General features: G+C 36.7%; 1 protein-coding gene across 1 annotated transcript in view; it reads left to right on the plus strand.

Annotated features, from left to right (window-relative positions):
- Window positions 1-5,875: 5,875 nt before the first annotated feature.
- LOC145932902 (ankyrin repeat domain-containing protein SOWAHC-like) overlaps window positions 5,876-13,569 on the plus strand; it is a 114,866-nt gene continuing 107,172 nt past the window's right edge. The window contains exons 1-4 of the mRNA XM_083032129.1: window positions 5,876-6,020; window positions 6,156-6,217; window positions 8,010-8,393; window positions 8,850-9,002. Coding sequence (XP_082888255.1) covers window positions 5,894-6,020; window positions 6,156-6,217; window positions 8,010-8,393; window positions 8,850-9,002 — 726 coding nt within the window. The 5' untranslated portion in view covers window positions 5,876-5,893. The remainder of the gene's footprint in view (window positions 6,021-6,155; window positions 6,218-8,009; window positions 8,394-8,849; window positions 9,003-13,569) is intronic.

Consider the following 13,569-nt stretch of genomic DNA (forward strand, 5'->3'; position numbering starts at 1 on the left):
CTCCGTTATTATTGTAACAAAATATATATCCGATCAATATCTTGCTTAAAATATATAATATTATAAATATTTGATAATAATAGTGTTTATATAAACTTTTTTTCCTACTTATTCTTCTCTTTCTCTCTATTAGTGCGATATTTTTTTATTTTATTTAAATACAAATGAAATTGTAAATAAGAGAAATTAATAAAATATATTATGTATTATTAATTGCATATAACTTGATTTACATATGATATCTATATGTTACGTTAGTTATGTACACAGTTGAAAAATTTGTGTTAAATTAAACAAATATCACATGTCCCAAACGGTCCACAGAAATTTTTGTGTTAATTTAACATAATACGGATATGTTAAATGATGACACGAATACTGTGTTAATATTTTAACATAAAATAAATGCAAATTTCAAGTAAACTTAAAATAAATTTTGTGTTAAATTAACATAGTTTGAATGTAAAAATTAACTAAAAAAATTGTTAATTTTACATTTTATCATCCCCACTTATATTATAAAGTAAAATTAACATTTTTTTTCTGTAAATTTTAACAGATAAATCTTGTTACTAATAATACCAAACATATTTATTGTGTTATATTAAAAGTAAATACACATTGTGTTATTGTTAACTTTTTTTCAGTTATTTTTATAATTTAACATTTGAGTTCAATTAACACAACAGCAATATGTTAATTTAACACATGAATGTGTTAAATATTTAACACAAAAATTTTAACGGGGACCGTTTTTAACAAGAAAACACAAATTTTCCAACTGTGTATTGTAAAATGATTAGATATTAAGAATAACTTGATCGAAAACAATGTCAAATAGATACACATTTAAATATGAAATATTCAAGATTACACATTTAATAAATTATAATCGAATGAGCAATAAAAAGAGGAGAAAGAAAGCATCTATTAAAACAAAAATGCAAAAATGTATTCGTTAAGTTGTATGTTTCCCTTGTTAAAATTATCGAAGAACATCGACAGAGTTTTTTTATAATTGTTAGGTAAGTTATAAGTGATTATTGAAAAAATAATGAAGCTAATCAATTGGTGTAAAGAAAGCACATAGTTGTTTTAAAAAAAAGTATGTAATATGCAACAATTTTTTTAAAAATCAACTATGTGCTTTCTTTACACAAATTCTCTCTCTCTCTCTCTCTCTCTCTCTCTCTCTCTCTCTCTCTCTCTCTCTCTCATTATTACACATTATTAGATTAGACTAAAGAAATAAAGAATAAGTATACGCATTTTTACGAACTCACCGATACGATGCGCAGCAGCGGGGTTGTAAACTGTAACATAAATACGTGGAAATTATATAGTGAAATTTTAAATAATTCATATTACGAAAAATAAAATTATTATTTACATTGAGTTTAATAGTAATAATAAAGTAAAATAGTAATAATAAATAATTCACCATATAGTTGCTCCACCGTTGCCCGATGCCTCCCCGGGCCTCCTCCTCGTAGAAGAAGCTTCGAAACACTTGCATTCGCGTTACTTTCTTTCGTTCGCGACGCGCGCGGCAACGCCCGGATTTTAGATATCACATTTTCAACGCGTTTCGGTAAAACGCGCGAGAATCGCGAGAGCTTATTCGCGCGCGAATAGAACCGATGCTCTATGTTTTCGCGTCGCCGCTTTTTTCGAGGCCCACTTATCGGAGGGCCTAACCTCATCGAACGACGATGATGCGGCGACTCCCCCGCGACGCACTCAGGAGTCGCCGATATTCCAAGAAACTAGGTACTTACATTTCACTATGTTTTATATGTCACAGTTCAACGATGTAGAAATCGCGGATCGACAACGCCGAAAACTCCGGAAACTCCGGAAACTCGCGTCGAAAGCAGTAATTCGATCCGACCGGTAGACTCGCCTGTGTAATGAAGTCGCCTGCGTATGGACTCGCTCGTGCGATCACGATGTCGGTATGCACGATTTCGCGACGCGATCAGATTTATACGATAATTAAGCACGTTAAAACACTAATCTCACACTCGTACTGTCGCGGACCGACGATGAGCGCGCAAACGTCGATCGCGAAAACGAAATGCACCTAACAACAGCTGTACAGGTGACGGACGCCGGACGCCGGACTGGCATTGCCAGTTAGGAGACGCGCAACACGTCACACGTTGCGACAAGATGGCCGAGTCCCAAGTCGTAGTGGTGGGGGTCGCAGCGTATCAATGGCGTGCGCAAGCTCCATGCTGCGACCCCCACCACTACGACTTGGGACTCGGCCATCTTGTCGCAACGTGTGACGTGTTGCGCGTCTATGTATGGCGTGCGAGCTCCATGGCTGCAACCCCCACCACTACGACTTGGGACTCGGCCATCTTGTCGCAACGTGTGACGTGTTGCGCGTCTATGTATGGCGTGCGAGCTCCATCGCTGTTGCGCGTCTCGTAACTGGCAATGCCAGTCCGGCGTCCGTCACCTGTACAGCTGTTGTTAGGTGCATTTCGTTGTTCGCGATCGACGTTTGCGCGCTCATCGTCGGTCCGCGACAGTACGAGTGTGAGATTAGTGTTTTAACGTGCTTAATTATCGTATAAATCTGATCGCGTCGCGAAATCGTGCATACCGACATCGTGATCGCGATCGCACGAGCGAGTCCATACGCAGGCGACTTCATTACGCAGGCGAGTCTACCGGTCGGATCGAATTACCGCTTTCGACGCGAGTTTCCGGAGTTTTTCGGCGTTGTCGATCCGCGATTTCTACATCGTTGAACTGTGACATATAAAACATAGTGAAATGTAGTGCCCATTTCTTGGAATATCGGCGACTCCTGACCTAACCTGAGTGCGTCGCGGGGGAGTCGCCGCATCATCGTCGTTCGATGAGGTTAGGTCCACCTCCGATAAGTGGGCCTCGAAAAAAGCGGCGACGCGAAAACGGAGCATCGGTTCTATTCGCGTGTGAATAAGCTCTCGCGATTCTCGCGTTTTACCGAAACGCGTCGAAAATGTGATATCTAAAATCCGGGCGTCGCCGCGCGTCGCGAACGAATTTAAATAAGTAACGCGAGTGCAAGTGTTTCGTGGCCCGGGGAGGCATCGGGCAACGGCGGAGCAACGATAGGGTAAATATAATTTATAATTTATTTAACTTTTTATTTGTTATTTGTGAGATTATCCCGAGGGGTTTCACCGTCGCGAGTCGCGATACATGTACATTTTTTCTGGAATTCTTCGCATTACTTTCGCATTGATTTACAAGTATAAACAATAATAAACCAGACAAGATTAAAACGTCTTAAAAAGTAAAAATAATGTTATGACATTTTTTCAATATATATTTTACTAAATATTATAATTTATGAAATCATTAATATATATGATATTTAGTTTGTTCAGATCTAATCTAATTTTATTTGTATTTTGTGTGTTCAAGTTTATATAAAAGAAATATATATTAAAAATGAGTTTTTAAGTTGATTTTTAAAAATTTTTTAATTTTTTAATCAGCTTAAAACAAGACATTTTTTAAAACTTATAATTGGGAACACGTAACTTTTTGTTATATCTTTATTATAGTATATTATTTTAATTTAGTTATTATTTAAAAATTTTTTTGCATAATACATATTGGTACTATATATGTATAATTTACAATATCTCGTAAATTTATTTTTCTTAACATTTCTTTTTATAATTATTCTAATTACATTTTTCTTACTAAATTAAATAGTATTAATATTTAAATATTGTATTTTATATTTTAAAAAAGAATTAACATAATAATTACACGCATTATGTTGCATTACTTAGAATTATACGGCGCATTACATGGAATACTTATTGTTAGAATTCTCGGTAATTCGTAATACATGTACAAATTTTTGATGAGTGAGACACCCCTCGGATTATCCATTTATTTTCGCGGTAATGATCCAAATTTTACATTATTGTATAATAATGAATGTAAAATATCCTAGATTTTATATTTTGAAATACTTAGAATAAGTAATAATAAATATAATAATATTTAATTATTTATAATAATAAATATTTATATATGTATATGAAATACAATTTCTACATTTTATTATATTTAAGAGATATGTAGATTTAATTATTTATGTAATGCGCGTAACTAGATTTTTCTACTATTAAATATTTTAATTAAAATATTTTCTCTTTCTAAAAAAGATATGTTAAATCGATTCTTGAAAGTCTTGATGCCTCTTTTCCGCTTATTAATATTTATAACAGAAATCAGCTGATAACTGTCAGAAATATTAATCGAGTTAAAAGAACTATAACATATTATTTAAAACATATTACTATTTTAATTTTTAAAACATATTATTTTAAAATTTAATTAACAAATTAACGCTTTAATCAGCTGATTTCTGTCAAAAAATATTAATCGCGGATAAGGTACTATAACACACACAACACACACACATCTCATTTACAACATACCTATTATAATATTTTAATTTTTTTGACATATTATATATTTCAAAATGTAATTAGCAAATTAACACTATATTAATAATTTTTGACAGAAGTCAGCTGACTAAAACGTTAATTTGCTAATTATATTTTAAAATAAAATGTTATAAAAATTAAAATAATAATGTTATAAATAATATGTTATACTACTTTAAACTCGAATAGTATTTTTTGACAGAAATCAGCTGATAACTGTAAAAAATATTAATTGAGTTTAAGGAATTGCATATTATTTACAACATTATTATTTTAATTTTTATAATATATTTTTATTTTAAAATTTAATTGGCAAATGAATGCTTTAATCAGCTGATTTCTGTCAAAAAGAGAAAGAAGAGAGAGATTCATTGACTCGCGAAACATTTTGCGTCCTTCTCTATTCCTTTTCGCATCCTTTTCTTTCCAAACTTAGCATCTCGTGTTCTTCTCTATTCTTCTCGTCGCGTTCTTTTCGCGTTATCTCCAATTCCATCACACTTGAGTGAGCGCACGGCTCGGAAATTCGAGACGCGCATCCGAAACTCGATACGCAGATAAAAACTAAGGCAAAAAATATATCCTTCGACAAACTTTTCTTTCATACACACATTTTAGTCACCTATACTCGCGATTGTACTCGCAATGTAGTTTCGAACGTTCTTTACGAGTTGAATAACTGAAAGTCAGTTCATTCAATGCGCGCTTGGACGATTTCTGAATTATCGCGGTTTCTCGTGCTATTCTTAAATATCAGAACGATGAATCTTAATAAATGTTCAATATATTTACTGAAAAAATCAATGTGTTCAAAATAAAATTAAATAAAATATGTTTTAAAAGATATACTCTTAAACTAATATTTTGACAATTATCAGCTGATTTCTGTCACAAAATATTAATCGAGGAGAAGGTATTATAACATATTATTTACAACTCGTTTACAACATATTTAAACATTAAAAAAATTTTTTTATCATACTTTTATTTGTAAATTTAATTAGCAAAGTAATGCTTTATTAATATTTCTAACAAAAGTCAGCTGATTAAAGCGTTAATTTGCTAATTAAATTTTAAAATAATATCATAGAAATTAAAATAATAATATGTTATAATACTTTAAACTTGATTAATATTTTTGACAGTTATCAGCTGATCGACGCTCATCGGCGCGTTCCTCGTTATAAGGTGCCTTTTCATGCTGACGCTCATTTTTAGCGGCAAAAGACGTCACGTGACCAAAATTGACAAATTGGTATCTTTGTTGGTCACGTGACGTCTTTTGACGCTAAAAATGAGCGTCGAGCGTCAGCATGAAAAGGCACCTTTAGGTGCGAATAATTACAGCGACTGCTTTTACCGACCGAGCCCGCTTCACTGACAGCCGTACGTGGCTCTGGCTCTGACGCATCAGTTCGTTCAAGATGGCGACGCCCGGTGAGCTGTCTCTCGAGGAGATCCGCAATTATTTGCTGGAAAACGGTGGCACCGCGCGCAATCACGACCTAGTGAAGCATTTCAAGCGGTTCCTCACGGACCCGGAGACGCGAGGTGGGTTAAACTTCCGACTCGACGCGCATATTAGCGACTGTCTGATCGCGAGGCGTCGCCTCGAATTCGGAGTAAACACACGCGACAGCTTGGCAGAACGCGAGACTTGAGCGTATGTGTGATTTTGCGTTACAGTGGAAGCGAGGAATCGTTTCAAGGAGTACGTCAACACCCTGGCTACCATAAAGAATGAGGAGGTAGGTGAGAGAGAGTGAACGGGCTCCTTCCCTCGCGAATTCCCCTTCGTTCTTTTGACAGAAGCGACTTGTTGCGCGCGGCGATGTTGCCAGATCTCGCGCGATCAGCTGGAGGCAAGTTAGGTGAAAAATTCCGCGCACGAGGTCATTGTTTTTGTTGTCGTTTATAGGTTCGTTTATAGCGTTCCATCGTATTCTACTCTTCAATTATATATCGTAGTGCGTTATACATCTGTCGTAAAGAATGTTTCATCGCGAGAATTTATGTCTTCTTTCTGCTACTATTTATGTAAAATAATCAAGTTGGTGAGTTTGTGATATGATATTCGAAAAAACGTAAACAAAATTCTCGGCCATTTTAACCGTGCATGTGCGCCAACGTATTTTGACTAATGTATCGGAGTGTTTTTTGTTAATCAAAATATTCGCAATGTTGCGTGAATAAAGTTTAGAATTTCATTATCTCGTTAATATCATTCAAAATATCGATTTAATTGCACAAAAAATATCAATATTGAACTTCCTAGGTAAAATGAACTATATATTATTCAGATTTTGGAGCGAGAAATAGAGCGAGAGGAAAAATTAGGTTTGTAGGAAAATATAGAAAGTTTACGTGAAGAAATAAACTTGTCACATAAATATGCAATATTGAGAATTAGGGATTTTTATTGAATTTTCGGGGTTTTCTTGCTTTTTCTGCAATTAATATTAATATACCTAATTGAATTAATTTAATGACGTATTATGAGGATCTATCACTCTTGTCAAATAAAATTTAAAATTTCGTTATTTCGTTAATATTATTCAAAATATCGAATTTGTACACAAATCGAAAAATATTAATAAATGTTAATAGATTATATAGATATTAAACTTCGTAAATAAAACGAAATTTTGAAGCGAGAAATCGAGCGAGAGGAAGGATTAGATTTATAGGAAAATATAGCAAGATTACGTGAAAAAATAAACTTGTTACATAAATATGTCATATTGAAAATTAGGGATTTTTATTGATTTTTCGGGATTTTTGTTTCTTCTACAATTAATATAAGAATAAATTTAATAACGTATGAGTGAGTCTGTTGCTCTTGTCAAATAAAGTTTATAATTTCGTTATCTCGTTAATATCATTCCGTGCACAAATCGAAAAATATCGACATTAAACGTTCTACAATAGATAAAATAAAATATATATTATTTAAATTTTGAAGCGAGAATTAGAACGAGAGGAAAGATTAGGTCTATATAGAAAGTTTACATTAAAAAAATTAATATTCTCATATAAATATGTAATAAAAATAATCTATTAAAAATTTAAAATTTTTATTGAATTCTCAGCATTCTTATTTCTTTGACAATTAATATAATATAATTAACTTAGTGACGTACATGTGTGCGGATCTGTCGCTCTTGTTAAATAAAGTTTTGAATTCTTAAGTTTAGAAATTTCGTAATCTCGTTAATTACATTCCAAATATTGATTTCGCGCACAAACTGTCAAAATATCGATATTAAACTTTTTAACGTAAAACAAACTACATATTATTTAAATTTTAGAACGAGAGAAAAAATTAGGTTTGTAGAAAAATATAACAAGTTTACATGAAAAAATAAACTTGTCACAATATATGTAATATCGAAAATTAGGGATTTTTCTTGAATTCTCGGCATTCTTTGTTTCTTCGGCAATTAATAAAATTAATTAGTGACGTATATGCGCGGATCTGTCGCTTCTGTCAAATCACTCATAGAGGAAACTCTCTCTCTCAAAGTGAACGTTCCTTAACAGGGTGATAAATATCTGGTCCTCAAGAAGAAATATCGACAACCTTTCCTAGACTTTTCACCCCCTCAGCTAGTAGGAGAGAGATCTCTTGCCTCTCCTGATCTAGCTACTCCGGTTTCTCCTCTGCGGGAACCTCCGCCTTATCGGCCACCACCTCCCGCCCCCCTCAGCCCGTTGTCGAGCAGTTCTCACTCGAGTCTCGAGCAGTCTACGACGCCAATTTCGGGACGCGAAATCGACCAGAAAAATGATAATTCGGATACGTTCGACGAGTCAGTATCGTCGCCACCTGTTCCACCGCGACGCAAAAGTCAGGACAAACTCAAGATGGAGAACAAGGAAAATGTCGACAAGAATAAGAGTGGCGTCTCGGAAGCTGTCATCAAGGTAAGATTTTAATCTATTGCCGTTATCGTTGAATAAATTCTATTATCAGTGTCACTATCGCAAAGTGCTGACGATGACGGTTACTTTTCATGTAAATTTATAATATATAATTTATTTAATAATATTCAATATAGTACAATAAAATATCTAGTTAATAACATCGGTAAATTATTGAAAATTTAGGATGAAGGAATTCATGGATACTAACTGCATTACGAGAATTTTTTAATTTTTTTAAATTTGTAGATATTTTTTAAAAATTTATATACAGATGGTTTCTGCTATTTTATTTATTATTTTTTGTCGAGATTATCTATAATTTATTTACCTTTCGAAGACTTTGATTATCCTTCAATCTGTCACTGATCTAGTAATCACGTGTTCTTGACAATTAGTTGTAACACTAAACTTGGGATTGTTTCGTGAAATTCGACAATCGAACTTGTTGAATTACAGGAAGACGAAACAACCGCGATGACAAATCCCGCTTCGGCCGAGCAGCTCAGCGTTCGCGAGCGGATGCAACGCTTTAATCGGATGGCTAGTGAAACCGATCTTCCTGCCAGGCCTAACGACACGACTAGCCCCGCTAGGAAACGAGCTGATAAGGTAAGTGATCTTTTATATTTTTTTTCTCTTGCAATCGAAGCGCTGCGAACGGATACAGGTTTACAAGCAGGTTTATAAGTCGCGAATAGTACATTTTGGAGACAGGCGAGAGAGAAAAGATTCTCTATATATTTCATGCAAATAATATTATTTCAAGGTTCTCTAAATTTCATGCAAATCATATTATTTTAATACAATATATAATCTAATTTAATTTAAAAATCATGAGAGAGAGACGATACGGATTTAAGTCGCAAATGGTAAATTTTGGAGACAGGCGAGAGAGAAAAAAAGAGATTTTTTATATCTCATGCAAATAATATAATTTTAAAACCACGAGAGAGAGACGATACAGTTTTAAGTCTCAAATAGTAAATTTTTTAGACGAGAGAAAAAAGATTCCCTATATTTCATGTAAAAAATATTTAGAAGTCTGTTGCACTTGAAAGGCGCGTTTTCGGGGTCAATTATATTACCACCTTGGCTTCCTTCGCGAGAGCTAAATCATGGCCGATCGTCGTGTGTTGTGACATCGTCGGCGGGTCGGCCGCTTATGTTTTCCAAACACACGCGGGGGGGGGGGGGGGAAGACACAAAGAGAGGGTTCCCCCGGTATTGAATTATCCCCGGCGGGCTTTAAATACTCCGGACGAGCGATTCGGCACGGATCCACGCGCGAGGATGTGTCTTATACATCCCTCGAGGAGGGGGAGGAAGGATGTACAAGCCTGACTGCCCATCTTGCATACCGAGTAGGCTACTAGGAATCCTTTCTCCGTATCCTTTACACGCGCTCTCGCGACGGTTCCCTCTCTCTGTCTCTCTTCCTTACTCGAGTCTCCTTTCCTTCAACCATCTCTCGCCGTTTATCGCGGCGAGCAATATTCATCGCATTTGAATATCCTGCGGGCGGTATCTCGCGTAGCGATCAGGATGTTGCGCCGATGTTGCTGTAAATCATAATTAGCCGCGCCTGAAAATTAAAAGTGGGGGCGGAAGGGAGGTCGCGAGATCTCGAGCGCTCTCCTTTCCGCCGCGATCAACAAAGCTGACACAGCCCCGGCAGGATGTAGTACTGCTCATTCTACTCTTATGCACGCTCCGATCCTCCATCATAATTTCGATATGTTTATCGGAGCCTTGTGCGATTAAAGGCCCCGACTCTCCGTTTAAAGACTCTCGAAGGAGGAAGGAAGCGGCCGTTCTAACTTCCTCTCCGTCCGAGATTACTCGCGCGTGGCTGCGGCATATAATTCGGTTATTTCTAAAGAAACCGAATATCTCCCGTACTCATTTTGATAATTATACATTGAAGAAAAATTTTTAGTATAATAGAATGTTCGAGTCGCTCATTGATTTTTTTGAGGTACGAGATGGCGCTGAAACTATTTATCTGAAATTAATTACAATTAAAATAGGAATAAGAATAATAATTATAGAATAAAATAGAATAATTTGATAAAAATTAAATTAATACATAAATTTATGCATAAAAAGGACTAATAAGAGCCAGGCACAGATATCAGACGTAACAAAATTGTTTTTAAATTCCTCTTTAATTATTTTGATTACAAAATAAAATAATTAAAATAATTAAAATTGTTTTCAAATTCCTCTTTAATTATTTTGTAATTAAAATAATTAAAGAGGAATTTAAGAACAATTTTGTGGCACCTAATATCTGTATCTGACTCTTATCAGCTCTTTTATACCCGAATTTGTACATCCGAAGAGTCTTTTCAGTATACTAATTTAAATTAAATTAATTTATTATAAGAAAGTCATCATATAAATATTTATCCACCTTTTTGTACGCTTGATCTCCCTTTCGCGAACGAAAAAACGTTAACTTATACGACTCCTTTGTCGTAACAAAGGGGAATTGTTTATTGCCGCACGTATATACATATATATACATATATCGAATGTGGTCTATGATAATTATATATCACTCACGCGCCACAAAGTCCGGTCCTAGCGGGTCGTCTTTCATATATTGCGGCTTTGACCAGACCGGCCGTTAATTTTTATTGCTTGTAAGCGCGGAAAGGGTTTTCGGGCCGCGCTGGGAGAATCCTTTCTCGCCTCCGGACATCCTGTAATCTCCTGGGAAGCCCGGTGGGTGAGAAAGCCGCACCGTCTCTCTCTCTCTCTCTCGTCGGGCTTTCTTTGCGGTAATTATCATGCGACGTAGCCGGGCGATTCCGCCCTTTGCATCCCTAATGACCGTTTCGTCTAACGCGGTGTCGCGTGCCGTTTGCCGACTAATAACGTCGCCGCATATAGGGTCTCCCGTCACCGTTTTCTTCGAACAGCTGATTACTGTCATCTAATGCGCGACAGGTACGTCGCGCGATGATTGACAGGAGAATCCGCCGGAGAGATCAGAGACTCAAAGAGAGAGATGTCTGAACGCGAAATTCTAAATGATTAACCATCGTTTTCAATATTAATTACGTTTTTTATAAATACTTGCTGATGTATATGAGAATTTAATTCTCATTCGTGTCGCCTCATACGCCTCGTTCTCGTTAGTATTCGACAGAGAGCTTCCTAGACGCATTTAATCATCGAAACATAATGTATTACATCTAACCTGTCATCTTCTATGAAAATTTTACTTCGTGTCAAATGTCTCTCTTTCTTTCTTTAAGGCGGGAAGAATAATGGGATATTATAGCTCCGTATATATATAATAAGGGATTTCGTATTTTCGAGCTTGTTTCGCCGGTCGTCACGTCGCGTCGTAGGTTCTCGCGGAATTACCGTCAATTGTCGCGGAAGTTAAGTTACTCGAGTTCATTTGGAAATGTTGGCAAAGTAGGGTGGATGCGAACAAGAGTCCTTTTACGAGAGTGCGCCGCACGCTTGTAACACGCTCGCGTGTATATGTAAGATGCCGACGGCGCTTTCGTCGAGACGCCTAGCAAGAAGCTCGCTTTTACTTCGGCACCTCGAGGACGCGTTCTAATTAGGATCACGCGTGTTCGCCTCTTATACGGAGGGCAAGTCTTGTCGGGCGAGCCTCGTCCCTTTCCGTGCGGCGGAGAACGAGCGAGAAGCGGTGGAGAGGGGGTGGAAAAGGGATGGAAACTCATCGTAAAGGCGCCTAACACGGCCGTGCCGAACTTGGAATTTCTGCCGTATAGTTCCGCATACATTAGGGACCTTGGGTGAAACTTGGAGGGTGGTTTGCCTCTTGGCAACGAGAGGAGGACTGCGAGAAGCGCAGCGTGCTGCTGCTGCTGCTGCTGCTGAAGGAGGCTGCCGGAGGGAGGATGAGGGCGAGGGGGAGGGATCGCAGGGTGTAAACCGCACAAAGTAATCTTACAGAATGTATATGCAAAGAGGTTCAGAACGCGGTGAGGCGTAGCAAGAGGTGAGGGCGAAGCGAGGGCACAGCTTGCATGATTCTACTCGCGACAATCTCGACAAGACACCTCCCTGGGCAAACTTGATCTCTCGCACGGCTTACTTCCGAAGACTTCGTCGACTCCTGATCGATGTTGATTACATTCCCTCTAATTAGCTTTTATTTAATATTTTTCTGGTTAAAATAAACTCGCAAAGAGAGATCGCAATTTTCGAATATATTAATATTATATATAATATATTAATATACAATTATATTATATTAATATTAATGCAACCGGTTAAAGAGAGAAAATTAGATGAAAATTGTCTTCGTATTCATTAGAGAACATGCCTTGAAATTTTTTTTTTTTTTTCGCAATTTAAATTCAAAGTTAGTTCAACGAAGATTAACTCCGGATTATCATTTTCCAGAGCGCAGTCGCGAGTTATCTTCAACGTCAAATCTAAATTGTTGCCATTTCCAAGTATATCCGAGTGTCAATCTGTTCAGCGTGCTTAAGCACGCCTCGTTGTTTATTCAAGAAATTTTCTGTCATTAATCAAACTAACGGCATAGAGCACTTGACAGGTGCACCTGGTCGCGGTGGTTTAAGCGCGTTGTACGGGCTCTGTGAACGAGACAGAGAGAAAGAAAGAGAGAGATATAGTACATACCGAGGAATTCATTTATTCGTTCCAAGTAGTCGGTAGATAGCACGAATCGCGATGGAAATAAAATCGTTTACATCTTGTTCCTTTAATTAGGCAAATCCACTTGGGCAAGAGTGCCAAGTCGATAAGCGTCCGTAAGATAAGCCTCGTTCATTACCATCGGAATTTATCCGATGTAGCCAATGAGATATGTCGCTCTCCCGCGATGAATACTTTTTTTCTCCTCTTTATCCCTATCGCGTTCACGCGCATAATCACGTGGAAAATCGGTGGTTATTCGAGAGATGGGATAGCGCATCTCTTTGCAGCGTCAAAGGATTATCCAGAAGGCTATCGAACACTTCGCACTTAATCAAATAAATTATGGACGCAACACCTCGTCCAATTAATAATATAATTAAATATTGCCGGTTAGATTGAATAACTGATCGGATAATTGCGGGTTGCGCGCGATAGACGATAATCATTCATCGTTGTGCGACCTAAAGAAGAGCGAACTGTGACGTGAGTCTGCGACGACAGCAATTTTCTTGGCACCAGA

Source organism: Prenolepis imparis, unplaced genomic scaffold (assembly GCF_030444845.1).
Source record: "Prenolepis imparis isolate NDT839.2.m4 unplaced genomic scaffold, iyPreImpa1.0 SCAF_2, whole genome shotgun sequence".
NCBI classification, from domain to species: Eukaryota; Metazoa; Arthropoda; class Insecta; order Hymenoptera; family Formicidae; genus Prenolepis; species Prenolepis imparis.